The following is a 14,321-nucleotide window of genomic DNA, read 5'->3' on the forward strand; positions in this document are numbered from 1 at the left end:
TTCATGTTTATTATCATTTAGAGTACTTTATGTTTCACACAGATTCTGGTAGATTAGGTGTCTTGTGTCTTTTTCAGAAAATGTCAACAGTGTTGATACTAGGCTACTATTAACTTTCATAAACCCATGTTTCAATATAAATAGTTTGTGGTGTGTGTGTGTGTGTGTGTGTGTGTGTGTGTGTGTGTGTGTGTGTTTAAATTTGCAGCGTGAGATAATTGTTACCGTGTGTAAAAGTCTGATGTTGGAATGGGGATGCATCTCAAGAAAAACTAATAAATATTTAAGTATTTACTATAGTTATCTGTACTGAATTGTAGTATACTGTGGTATAATTACTAATATTACTACTGTATACTATAGTGTTTTGTAGCATTTATTAATTAATTGACAAACTGTAGTAAATACTGTAGTATACTTTAATATTTATTATAGTAGGTTTAAAAACATTGTAATATCAAGACTTACATTATGCAAAGAAAATTATACAATTCATGTTCAAAATGTATTTTGCTTTTACGGTTATTAATTTAATTTTATTTTATTTGTCATCTAAAGTACAAATTTACAACAGCTGACCAAAATGCATCTAGGTATAATCTACTTAACGAGGCGCTGCGCAGACTGCTTGGTATATGACATCGAAGTATCGCGAGAGCAAATCAAAACCTGTTTTGTTAAATCGCACTCGCGGTCCTTGATATCATGATGCAGGTGCCGCGTGAAGCTGAACACATCTTGACCGTTTCTCAATCCGAAGGCTGCAGTGTCTGGAGGTCGTAAATGCAGGCTGTATACGTCAATCTAGCCTGGTTTATTTAAGTTCACTGAGCAATACATTAGCGAGTCATAAGCATATTACAACAATTGACGATTAACTAAGAATAATAGTCAACTTTATGATTGTTAATATGCCTGCGAAGAGAAACGGCCTTTTAACCTTGAGCGCCCTCTCCCGGTCAGTTGAAGCATCGTCCACACGGGGGCGCGCGACACCCAGCACTGAACGTCGAAAGCGCAGCGATTGTAACTTCCTGTTTGGAGCAGTTCAGGAAGACGAAGTAATGGCGACGCTACTGGGGCCCGAGTCCCCTCGGACGGGAGGAAAGAAACGTACTCGTAACAGGAATGTCCTCACCAGAATACGACAGGGTCAGATCGCTGGCCGGGGTTTTAGCAGAGGAACGCAGGTAAACGGAGTTTGTTATCCTGTCAGGCATCCGCATTAAGATCTAAACCGTGCTTTTAACTTAAGAAACACAATAAATTCAGACGGGTGTGACGCTTAACTTTCATTTTTAAAGTAACACATACAAATATCTTTACATTTGATCGCTGTCAACAAACATTTAAAGACAGAAGGACAGCTACACGTTAAATAACAAACGTTAACATTAGGTTGTTGTGTTTTGTTGTCCGGTTTTGATTTAAATCTAGGTTAGCAGAAATAAAATCCAGTTAAAGACTTGATTTTAACATGAATGAGCAATAATAATGATTAATCACACTCAAATCAACCCGTTATCATATAATGTTCACCACAGAGTAAACAGACTGTTTTCTCACACCTTGACATCATTTTGAAGACATCGCTATTGCCCTTAACAAGTATGCATGCATTTGTAAAATATTTGGAGTTAGACAATAATTTCTCCGTTTCTTTTATGATTCATAATGTAAATCTGGCTTCAGTTGGTGTGGGTTATTGGATCAGGCCTGAAGTAGGATCTTAAATTATGTAAGAACTCCTGTTGGGTTGAACAGAGCACAATCTAATCTGAGCCTGGGAAATTCAGTTTAAACCCCATAGCTTTCAGTTTCGTGACACTGATCACAAATGTTTTCCTGGAGGGGTGAAGAGACCTAGTCAAATACTGTTTTGAAGGTGACATGTTGAAGATTTATTTCTGATTGATTTTTTGGTACTGTCTTTGGTGTTTATTCTTAAATGTATTTGATTTGTATCAGCATTAATGCTTTTGACAGTACATAGTAAAGTGACTATAAAACACAAATTAAATGGTAGGATGGTATGGATGGTGAGCATCAGAGTAATATAAGCTCATAAAGCTTTCAAAATTTTAAAATGCCATTTACATTAGATTGAAAACATGTATTGTGAAGTGTACTTGTGTTGCCCATGTACATTTTATATATACCTACTTTATTAGTGGAGGCTTTTATTGCTTTGCTTGCAAGTGCAGCACTGTATTGATTGCATAATTAATTCTGATTGATCTTTTGTCAAATGTATTTTTGCTTAAAATGGTATTCAATAAATTAAAATATTTGCATTATTTTGATAAATTAAACAAGATGCTAATGCTTACTAAGCATCATGATAATGGCAAAACATCTTCGATTAAAGGAATAGGCTCCTAAAAATGAAAATTAGCCAATATTTTACTCACCTTCAAGCCATCATAGGTGTATATGACTTTTTTCTTAAAGCCAAACATATACAGAGTTTTATTAAATACTGTCCTGACTCTTATTGGCTAAATAACAGCATTGGATAGTGCCCCATTTTTTTTAAAGCTCTTGAAGGAAAGCAGTGATCCTTTGAAACGATAAGCCTTCAGCCAGACCTCAACTCTCTCGTGAATAGTTAATAAAGTTTAAAAGACATTTTATACCTGTATGGGTTAATTTTTGATTGATTGATGCGCTTTTTGGTGCTTTAAAAATGGGACACTATCCAGTGCTATAACTAAGCAGAAATATTATTATTAACCCATTTACTCCTAAAATGCCTAAAACCTATGTTATTCTAGGATAAATACCTTTATCTCATGAGGGTTCTCAGAAAAAATACTAAGAATTGTCAACGTCTTCCAAAAACGTAATATCTAAGCCTTTTGTAGCGTCTCGACTGTGAACAAAGAAAATCTGGCGAGACTTCAGAATAAGCATGGCGTACGACATGCAGGAAGAATTTTCTTGATAGTGTTTGAAATGATTTTCACTGAAATTTCAAGGAAAAAAGAAGGGTTTTGGGTGGGTAGTCGTGGAGACAGCGGGAACATGGTTTGTACACTTTTCGTCAACGTCACTTTGTGCTGCACCATGACTGCTTTCGTTTCCATCATCTCGCTTTCTGATTGAATATTGTTTCGTTTCACGTGATAATCTCAAGAGCTTGCATGCGTTTGTCCTCGGGGTTCATCAGGATTTCTGATCGTAAATATTAAACATGTTTAATATTTACAATTCGCGATCGGGGCGGCTCCTACGTTCTTCCGATTAAGTTCGGAAACTTTTCACACACCCCACACCAAAGGAAAATCTGATGAGATAATCTGTAGAACCATCAAGATAATCGGGACATAGCTAGCAATAGAAAAATTTTAAAACACTTTAATAGGCCAAGGCATCAGAACCGAAACCGAACCGAAAACCGTGGACAAGAACCGAAAATTGTATTGAACCGTGAACTTAGTGTATTGTTGCATCCCTACAAGTTACCGCTTTTTTTGCTGATCTACTTGCTTATTCTTTGCAGCTTCCAGAAGTTCTTCTTCAAGATCGAGATAAGAGGGCGAAATGGCACGGGATTCCCATCTTAGTCCAAGAGCTGTACGACAGCAGTGATCTCAACAGTGACTTCATCCGCACCCACACTGTGCTGAAGGTGAGATCTCTACCTCTATACGGATGATAATGGTGGCCTCTAATGTTAGTATCTCTACTAACTGAATTTTGTCTGAATCTCTCCATTTGTGTCTTGGATTCAGGAGCTGTCGTCTTTGCTGTCCATGGAGGCCATGTCTTTTGTAACCGAGGACAGGAAAACCGCACATGAATCCACCTTTCCAAACACTTACACCTTTGACCTGTTTGGTGGTGTAGATGTGAGTTATTCAACAAATTAATTTATTATAAAAATCTTTAGCTGTAGCCATGAACCAGTCAATGAATAATTGTTTTATCATCTTAGCTGCTGGTGGAGCTACTGATGAGGCCCACCCTGATGACATTACAAAAACCCAAGAGTAAGTTGAAAACATTTTGCAGACTTATTTTTATTATGGTTTTAGACATTATGTTATACAAATTGACATTATGAAATTGTTGGATTGCTTTTAGTGAATGATGATTTGGTTAAGGACTGCCTTAGTGTGCTGTACAACTGCTGCATATGTGTAAGTACACATGCCAAGTCCCATTCATGAATTGCGCACAGAATGATAATTATACTAATAAAACCTGTGTTTTCCGTCCCACAGACAGAAGGGGTTACAAAAAGTTTGGCAGCGAGAGATGATTTTGTCCTATTTCTTTTCACTTTAATGACAAATAAGAAGACATTTTTGCAAACTGCAACGTTAATTGAGGATATTCTTGGAGTTAAAAAGGTCAGTGAAGTATATAATTTTGGACAGCATGACTAACCACTTCTTCATTTCCTCACTTTGCTCTACAATGGTGTAAAACTTATGTAAAATCATTTTAATACCCTGGATTAAATAGATGAGTTGACACTGAGCAAGCTTAAAATCAGCATTGGATAGTGCCCCTTTTTTTTTTATCTTAACGTTTGGCCATCAGCCAGACCTCAACTCTCATGAATATCCATAAAGCCGTAGTTTATAAAGTTTGAAAGACATTTAATACCTGTATGGGTTCATTTTTAATTGATGAATGCACTTTTTTGGAGCTTTACAAAAATTGGGTACTATCCAGTGCCATATCAAAGCTGAAATGAGCCAGAATATTATTATTAATGTAAACCCTGACTGTGTTCAGCACCATACATCATAGATGATTATAACTCCATATCGTCATTTACAAATACTATCCATCATATTTGTAAACCTGACAATTAGAATATGCCAGAATATCTGAATGATATTTCTCAACAGGAGATGATTCAGCTGGAGTGGATCCCTGATTTGTCTGGATTGGTGCAAAGCTTTGACCAACAGCAGCTTGCAAACTTCTGCCGCATCCTCTCCGTCACCATTTCGGAGCCTGATGTGGGCAATGATGACAAACACACCCTCCTGGCCAAAAACGCACAGCAGAAACGCAACACCAGCCCCTCTCGCGCTGAGGTCAACCAGGGTAGGCGAAAATCTGCTAACATAAATCCGTTTAAAGTTAAAAAAGCACGAATGATGGTTAATTTTACTTTTCTTGGAGCTTTTAGAGTTATATAGCACATAATAACAAAGAGGTAATGTAATTTCTCCAGTCACACTTCTGAACATCCCTGGCTTTATTGAGCGTCTCTGTAAATTGGCCACGCGGAAGGTTTCCGAGGCCACCGGAACGTCAAACTTCCTCCAGGAACTGGAGGAATGGTACACTTGGCTCGACAACACGCTTGTGCTCGATGCACTCATGCAAATAGCAACAGATGAGGCCGAGCACAGCAGCACAGGTAAATTTGCTACTCTAAATGTAAATCCAGCACATTTTCTAGCATGATATATTGGTTGCTTGTGTTTATCATCCCTAAAACGAATGAAATATTTTAATATGTTCTAAACTTACTTTTTTTCAGAATCGTCTGATGAGAGCTCATTGGCCACTATCCCTATGAGGCATCGTTTGCCTCAGTCTATGAAGATCGTTCATGAGATCATGTATAAGGTGGAAGTTCTTTACGTGCTGTGTGTTTTGCTCATGGGTCGACAAAGGAACCAGGTAAAACTTGTCAATGTTAAAGGGACATTCCACTTTTTTTGAAAATATGCTCATTTTCCAGCTCCCCTAGAGTTAAGCATTTTATTTTTACCGTTTTGGAATTTATTCAGCTGATCTCCGGGTCTGGCGCTAGCACTTTTAGCATAGCTTAGCATTAGGGGTAGCACGGTTCATAAAACCCTCGGTTCGGTTCGTATCACGGTTTTATGGTCACGGTTCTCGGTTCTGTACGGTTCTTGTTGTTATTTTTTCTTTAAATTTTTTAACACTCCAGAAATGTATTATCTTATTAATGTATTAATTAGCCATATTTTAGGATACAGTATTAAAAAGTTATATCATGTAATCATACACAAACTGAATTCCATCCCTGAGGAAAGCCAGGCAAGATTTTGATAGAGCAAGAAGGAAGACATTGATGATTTCAACATGCTTTTCATTTATTTGGCAAAAACTGTGTATTGCCATCTACATGAACTTATGTGCCTTTTTAGCACACAAAGATAACTTGCATTTATCAAACTGCCAACTTCAGTGTAGCTCTAAGATTTATCACTGAGAGGCTGCTTAAATACTGCAGAGAGTATATGTAGATGAGAGAGAAACATAACGTTTACACCTGTAATATTTAAATCCGTCTCTTTGTCCACTTTTGACCACTTCTGTCCTGATTACTTTGAGGGGCAATTTATGAAATAAGATCGCACAACTTTCAGACGCTAGCAAAATGAAACTACGCGGAAATCAGCCGCTTTCGTTTTATCAACGAAAGGCTAAAAAAAGCGCTGTTCACCGTGTGTTTGCGGAAGAAGTCAGAAAAAAACGTGAAACAATTGTGTTCAGTACCTCAGATTAGATAAATGGACGGAGAGAAGGCGGTCTCCTGTGGCTGTTCGAACACATCCAACCCATAGGCTTCAGTTCTATCTATTGTTTAATTTCCGCGTTCATCATAGGTAACATGAAATAATATGTTTCCACACACCAAACTTATACGACGCTGGCGCATCCTCCAACTCCGGGCAGACTTTTCTCTCACTTGCCATTTCTACACGTAACATGACCTGCAGCACTCTCCACACCAGTCACCGCTTCTTTCGCACGATTCGTGAAAGGGAAACACGCTATCTGAGGTCACATACAGGGCACGAGGCTACATACATTGCGCATGCCATGAACCGTGCGACGCACACATGCTTCGAACCGAATGGTTCGGATTTTTTTCATGAACCGTGCCACCCCTACTTAGCCTAATCTATTGAATCTGATTAGACCATTAGCATTGTGCTAAAAAATAACCAAATAGTTTCGATATTTTTTCCTATTTAAAACTTGACTCTTCTGTAGTTAAATCGTGTGCTAAGACCGACAGAAAATTAAAAGTTGCGATTTTCTAGGCAGATATGGTTAGGAACTATACTCTCATTCCGGCGTAATAAGGACTTTGCTGCCGTAACATGGCTGCAGCAGGCGCAATGATATTACGCAGCCCGAAAATAGTCCCCTGCTATTGAAAGTAACCAAGGGGACTATTTTCGGGCAGTGCGTAATATCACTACGCCTGCTGCAGCCATGTTACATCAGCAAAGTCCTTGATTATCACTCCAGTTTGAGAGTATAGTTCCTAGCCATATCTGCCTAGAGAATCACAACTTTTAATTTTCCGTCGGTCTTGATGCTAAAAAGTGGTAGCGCCAGACCCGGAGATCAGCTGAATGGAGTCCAAAACGGTGAAAATCAAACGTTTAAAGGGATACTTAACCGATTTAGCATTCAGCTTTGTATCTGTAGAAACCCGGCAGTATTACTGAATGACCATGTTTCCCTCCATCATTTCCCCCTGAGAGGAGAGATATCTGCATTTTGGTTCTGCAAAAAAGTCCTCCGATGATGTAATATGACGATTTTTGCATCATCGGAGGACTTTTTTGCAGAACCAAAATGCAGATATCTCTCCTCTCAGGGGGAAATGAGGGAGGGAAGCATGGTCATTCAGTAATACTGCCGGGTTTCTACAGATACAAAGCTGAATGCTAAATCGGTGAAGTATCCCTTTAACTCTGGGGGAGCTGGAAAATGACCATATTTTCAACAAAAAGTGGAATGTCCCTTTAAAGATCTGCATCATTAGATCCTAAATTGTTCTTCAGATTCTCATCCTTACATATACTATTCTGATAGGTGCACAAAATGTTGGCGGAGTTTCGGTTGATTCCTGGCCTCAATAACCTCTTTGACAAGCTCATCTGGAGGAAATATACTGCCTCTAATCACGTTGTCCATGGACAGAATGAGAATTGCGATTGCAGTCCCGTAAGTTTCATTTCTAATGCATTATCCCATTCACTATAACCTTGCTTAATTCTCATGGGTTGTGTTTTGCTGCACAGGAAATCTCATTTAAAATCCAGTTCTTGAGGCTTCTGCAGAGCTTTAGTGACCATCACGAGTAAGTCACATTTTTATAACTTTTGAGTGCCATGTTTCATTTCCGTGAATCGCTAGCTAGATGAATGATTTTATTTATTTATTTTATTTTTTGTTCACAGAAATAAATACCTGCTTCTGAACGCTCAGGAGCTGAATGAGTTAAGTGCTATCTCACTAAAGGCTAACATCCCCGAGGTGGAGGCTCTGGTAAACACTGACAGGTACTGCTGAGATGTTAAATTTATTAGCTAATATGCAAGACTTAAGTTGACAAACAAACATTACATCTTTCATATCTCTTTGGTCTTTCAGGAGTCTGGTGTGTGATGGTAAGAAAGGCCTCCTTACGCGTCTTCTTACTGTTATGAAAAGGGAACCGCCAGATTCTTCATTCAGGTGAGACATTATGTTCTGGTTCGTATCTATCCATAAAGAGAAATGAAAAACATTTCCGTCATTATTACCTTAACTGCATGTCATTCTGAACCTGTTTGACTTTCCACTAAAGATTTAAAGAATGTCTTTATATCAATTGTGTATATAATGAAAGTAAATGTCCCATGACTCACTATGTCTCTTACTAACATTCCAGCCCAGCACCTGCTGTGTTTGTCCTTCAATAAAACACTATGATTGCCTGATTGTTTTATTTTTTGCGGGAGCTGCCCCTGGGAAAATTTGTATTCAAATGTCACATGGGTCATGGTGACGTTAAATATTTTCTTTCTGAAGGTTCTGGCAGGCCAGAGCTGTCGAGAGCTTCCTCAGAGGGGCCACCTCATATGCAGACCAGATGTTTTTACTGAAGAGAGGTTTGCTGGAGGTAAAGACATTAACACAGGCCCATACATCCTATGAGACAAAATGTTCTAGTTTTCTTTTCATAAAAACAATTTATACCTAAGCGTGGGTTTTCTTTGGTTGCAGCACATCCTCTTCTGCATCATCGACAGCGGCTGCAAATCCAGAGATGTCCTGCAGAGCTACTTTGATCTATTGGGAGAGCTTATGAAGTTTAACATCGATGCCTTTAAAAGATTCAACAAATATGTCAACACAGAAGAGAAGGTACAATCAGTGACACGGTGAATAAAAATTAACAACAAAATCGTGTAGCTTGATTTAAGAGCATGTCTCCTTTAGTTCCAGGTGTTTCTCACCCAGATCAACAGCTCTCTGGTGGACTCCAACATGCTCGTCCGCTGTATTGTTCTCTCACTGGATCGATTCGAAAGCCAGACGGAGGATGTGAAAGGTAAATTCAGCTGCTGTGCTTCTGGATCGCAGTACAAACGTTTTGAAAGTGTCTCTGAGAGGCTTTTAGAATAAAAACATTTTGATAAATGTTCAGAAAATAGTTCCCCATGTAACTTCTGGAAATTTGATCAACAGTTGGATTATTTTCACAGATGGGGATGGTGGGTTCTGAGACCGGCAAGATAATTTTTAAGATCATTTGAATTTGAGTAGGAATGCGTTAAATTGAGTTTCTGAACGGTCTTGCAGCATTTCGTTATCTTACAGTCTGTTTACCTTCTGATAATTCCGAATTATTTAGTTATTCATCCTATGTTTTGTTTTTAGGCTTCCATGAGTTCAACCATACATAATACATGATATAGCATTATTACTTATGATCTGTGCAGTGGGAGTTTGTGCCTGTTTCTTTAGTATAATATATATATATATATATATATATATATATATATATATATATGTGATCCTGGACCACAAAGGGTCAATGTTTTTAAAATTGAGATCTGTACATTGATTTCTATTGATGGTTTATTATAAAAGGACTATATTTGTCTGAGATACAACTATTTAAAAATATGGAATCTGGGGGTGCAAAAAATGAAAGTATTGAAAAAATTGCCTTTAACTCTTTCACCGCCAGCGTTTTTTAAAAAAGTTGCCAGCCAGCACCAGCGTTTTTCATGATTTTCACCAAAGTTTAATGCCTTCCAGAAAATGTTCTTCTTTAAAAATATAAACATACAATAAACCAAATGAAAGAACAGACCCTCTGCTTTCATACAAAAAAAAACCGTTTCATCCTACCTTAAGTGGTTCTTTTGTAATCAGCTTTTGAATATGGGTAGGTTTCTGCAAAAACACCACATTTTGAGCAAAAAGCAGAGATAATTCCATTTTTGTGACGGACTTTTCATAGAGATCCCATTCAGAGCGATCTTTAAAACAGACACGGACATGCAGCCGCTTGCCATAGGGCAATACTTCCGAGTTTAAAAAGTTGCGGAAGCCACCTTGTGGATAATAATGGTATTGCGGAAAGACGGAAAATCTCGTCATTGGCTGGGAAGCGTTTTCTCTTAATTGACGAGATATCTCGTCAATGGCGGTGAAAGAGTTAAAGTTGTCCAAATAAAGTCCTTAGCAACACATATTACTTATGATAAACACATTTTTTATATATGTACAGTAGATAAAAAAAAATGTATCCTGATGATCTTTGGCATATAAAAAAAGAATAATATTTACCCATAGCCGTGTGTGTGTATGTGTTTTATTTATATATATATATACAAGATTGCTTATAAATTAACTCCGTGAAGGCAATAAGTTGCATGTCTGTTGCATAAAAAAAAATTATCAAAATAATGAAAATAAAATCTGTACAAATTATAGTTTGTCAGATGTGCAATGGGGGGAATAATAATAAATCACGTAGTTAATCACATGAGAGATTATTCATTCACGTTATTTCAGGAAAATGTCTGCGGTCTGGGCATTTTTCAAAATCTTAAAAAATAGTCGCCAAAATTTTATCTTACTTTGTGCTGCTCTTATTATTTTGGTCAGTTAATGGTTAAATAGATTCAGTCCATGTTCAATAAAAATAATTTGATGCAGAAATAAACTAGCTAATAGACCAACTGTATAGTGTTGTATAGAAGTGTTTAATATGGGTATCGGCCAATAGTTGTCTGTTTAAAAAAGGTATCGGTACCGGCACCCAAAGATCATATCGGTGCATCCATAATATTTTAATATATAATGTATTTTTGGTTATTGTAACATATACACCTGTTGTTCTTATGACTGGTTTTGTGGTTCATGATCACATATGTGGTCCGTGATACATTTAACATTTCCATATCCAAAATCTAAATTTGAATTATTGTGAAAGTTTTAAGTGAACCTTGGAAATTATGTTTTCTATATAATATAAATATTTTGTCACAGTTCTTTAAAATGCTATTATTAAACAAATTAGATTTTTTTTTAACATTTCAGTAGTATAATGTGTGATTAACGTGATGTTGACATCACTTACCACATCAGTAAGGTGCTGGAAAATCTTAAAACACCTTGAAAATGCTTTAAAGTGTATTTAAAGGTCCAGTGTGTAGATTTTTAGCGATGACACTGTGGATTGCAACCAACAGCTCAGTCCACAGCTCAGCCATCCCTTGAAAGCTACGGTAGCCGCCACAGGACAAACACGTCATTGTCTGATATTACGTATTGAGAAAAAACGCTCTTTAGAACAGTTTGTCCCTTTAGGGCTACTGTAGAAACATGGCCACGCAAAATGGAGAAAAAAACGTCTCATTCTAGGGTAATAACAACAATACAGTTCATTATGTAAGGTCACCACTGATAATATAGTTATGTATATTATATTGCTTTTCTGTCAAGACATCCTTCTAAAAGTTACACAATGCACCTTTAACTTCAGACAGGTATGAAACCTGTATAATGTGTTTTGACCGTTGTTTAGCCCAGTAAATGAGGTCTGATGTGTTTGTGTCTGCAGTGGTTGAAGTTCTCTCTGAGTGCTGTCTGCTGTCCTACATGGCTCGAGTGGAGAACAGGCTGTCCTTCCTATTTAGGCTGGTTAACATCATCAATGTGCAGACCCTCACACAGGCAAGACCAACGTGCTTCTTTTAACTTAATGTTTGACATTGTGTCATTCCAGCATTCCCACTGATTGTTTACAAATCCATATAATTATTCCTCTTTTCTTTCCATTATTCTTATCTGACTGTTCTACCAGGAGAACGTGAGTTGTCTCAACACCAGCCTGGTGATTCTGATGCTGGCTCGGCGGAGAGGAAAACTTCCGTTCTACCTGAACGCCCTGCGGGAAAAGGAATATGCTGAGAAATATCCTGGCTGCCTGCTCAACAACTTCCACAACCTGCTGCGCTTTTGGCAGCATCACTACCTCAACAAAGACAAGGACAGCACATGTCTGGAGAATGTAAGTACATGTGTTTGTAACTTGTTATGCTTCACCTCTTTTCAACACTTCACTTTTTAAAAAAATATGCTTATTTTCCAGCTCCCCTAGAGTTAAACATTTGATTTTTACCGTTTTGGAATCCATTCAGCTGATCTCCGGGTCTGGCGGTACCACTTTTAGCATAGCTTAGCACAATCCATTGAATCTGATTAGACCATTAGCATCGCGCAAAAAAATAACCAACTTTTAATAAGCGACTTTTTGGTGATCTTTAATGTAATTATTTGCTTTAATTCTTAATTGCATATGTCCTCTTTTCCCTTAGAGCTCCTGTATTCCCTTCAGTTTCTGGAAGGAGACTGTTTCAGTACTGCTCGAAGAGGACAGGACTTCTCCTTGTGCCATTATCACCTACATAGATGAGCCTTATATGGAACTAGACAGAGACCTTCTAGAGAATTGACTTTTGGGGCCTGGGACAAAGGAAAGCTGTGCTGTAGGGATGAGGGCCGGTGCTGCACGATTCGACCCGGAAGGCGCACAGAACCGCCAGCTCAGTGAGCTGTCCATTCACCCCTGCCGCCCATGATCCCATTCATCTCCAGCTCGCAGTGCTCAAGGGACGTCCCGCAAGGGATCTACCCATCCCATCAATTTATTCAAGGGAACGTAGTAGCCAAGACAGCTCAAGTCAAAGCTGAACTTCAGAACTGAAACAGTCTTGTCGTATTTCAGTGATGCTTACTGTAAAATTGTGTGGGGCCTTTTAAATGTACAAGAGAAGAAAGCGTTTAAGTGGAAATGCAACCAGTGTGTTTGAGTTAGGGTTTTTAAATGTTTCAGAAGTGAAGGATTCATCCTTGATCTGGATCAATGAACAATATATCGCACGGCTGGCCCTTAGTGGAGAAAGTGCTTATAAACGTTGTCTTGAAAGAATTTTAGAGTTTATTTTAACAAACAGCCGTAAGGTGAGGAGCTCTTCTGCTGACCGCCTAAACTGTTTGATGTCAAGATCTTTGTACAGTATAGATGACGGAGAGCGGTCATATTTATTTTGTCTTTTCCATGTAACTTTGCTCTCGTGTAATGACATCATCATAAACACTTGTTTTCATACCCGCCAATAATTTAGATTTTATGAATTAAAAGAAGTGTTTTTCAGTTATTGTAGTTAAAATTTTTTGTACAAATTAATTTTAAAACTTATCAACCCATTTGCTGACAATAAATTGGTTCATATCTCGTTGGCACTGACGGTGTTAAACTATGCAGGTTTACTCACACAGTGGTTATGAATATCTAGCTAGCCTTGAGCTTCATGCTGCCATGTGTTTGTTTTGTAGCAAACCACTAACTAATAACTATCCGGTAACTTTACAGGCCTCAGTCGGCAGTTGACAATCTTTGTTGCGCTCAAACCTGCAGAGATGCCCTTCCGCTGCAGTCGCTTTGTGTTCAATGTGGCGGCTGAGATAAACTAGCAGCACTAAACTAGAAATGTCCAATCAACTACCTCGTTTCATTTGTCGTCACTCTCTTATAGTTCAAGCATGCTACGGCTTATTTTGTTGCACACCTAATTTCACTGTGTATGCAAAAGTTCCTATGTATGAATTGCTTAGCTTTTATCTTTGTAAAATAATTGCAGGTTGTCTTTTTCAGTCTATCGGTTCCTAATCCTGTGTCACGGTGCTTTGCATTGGCAAAAATTTCATACAGTTCAAAAAATTGGGGTTTGAATGCTACGATACGAGTTTTTTGGGACACTTCTTTTGACCCCGGGAATTCTCGAATGTGTACAGTTGGTGTGAGTGTGAGGAAATGTTTGGTACATAAATGCATTAAAAATCTGAATGTTTCATTTTTATTCATCTTCGGTTTATCTCACATGGGTTGGGTTAGGATTTAAATACCTTAGCTCTGGCTTTAAGACGTTTACAAAAAGTCACGCATCTATGTCAATACCAGTAAATGTAATGCTTTAAATAAACCTGAATTCAATACTTTTTTGACCATCTTTGTGATC

The 14,321-nt window shown here is 38.0% G+C and overlaps 1 protein-coding gene across 1 annotated transcript; it reads left to right on the forward strand.

Annotated features, from left to right (window-relative positions):
* The first annotated feature begins 896 nt into the window (after nucleotides 1-896).
* trpc4apa (transient receptor potential cation channel, subfamily C, member 4 associated protein a) lies at nucleotides 897-14,298 on the forward strand. Its single transcript, XM_055183709.2, has 19 exons — nucleotides 897-1,190; nucleotides 3,503-3,631; nucleotides 3,735-3,851; nucleotides 3,938-3,992; nucleotides 4,087-4,142; nucleotides 4,227-4,355; nucleotides 4,863-5,064; nucleotides 5,195-5,383; nucleotides 5,507-5,649; nucleotides 7,831-7,962; nucleotides 8,040-8,098; nucleotides 8,199-8,300; nucleotides 8,392-8,475; nucleotides 8,812-8,902; nucleotides 9,007-9,147; nucleotides 9,223-9,334; nucleotides 11,861-11,973; nucleotides 12,104-12,310; nucleotides 12,618-14,298. Exons 1-19 carry the CDS (start codon nucleotides 900-902, stop codon nucleotides 12,753-12,755), a joined length of 2,490 nt encoding a protein of 829 aa, XP_055039684.2. The 5' UTR covers nucleotides 897-899; the 3' UTR covers nucleotides 12,756-14,298.
* Nucleotides 14,299-14,321: the final 23 nt, after the last annotated feature.

Source organism: Misgurnus anguillicaudatus, chromosome 14, assembly GCF_027580225.2.
Source record: "Misgurnus anguillicaudatus chromosome 14, ASM2758022v2, whole genome shotgun sequence".
Lineage (NCBI taxonomy): Eukaryota > Metazoa > Chordata > Actinopteri > Cypriniformes > Cobitidae > Misgurnus > Misgurnus anguillicaudatus.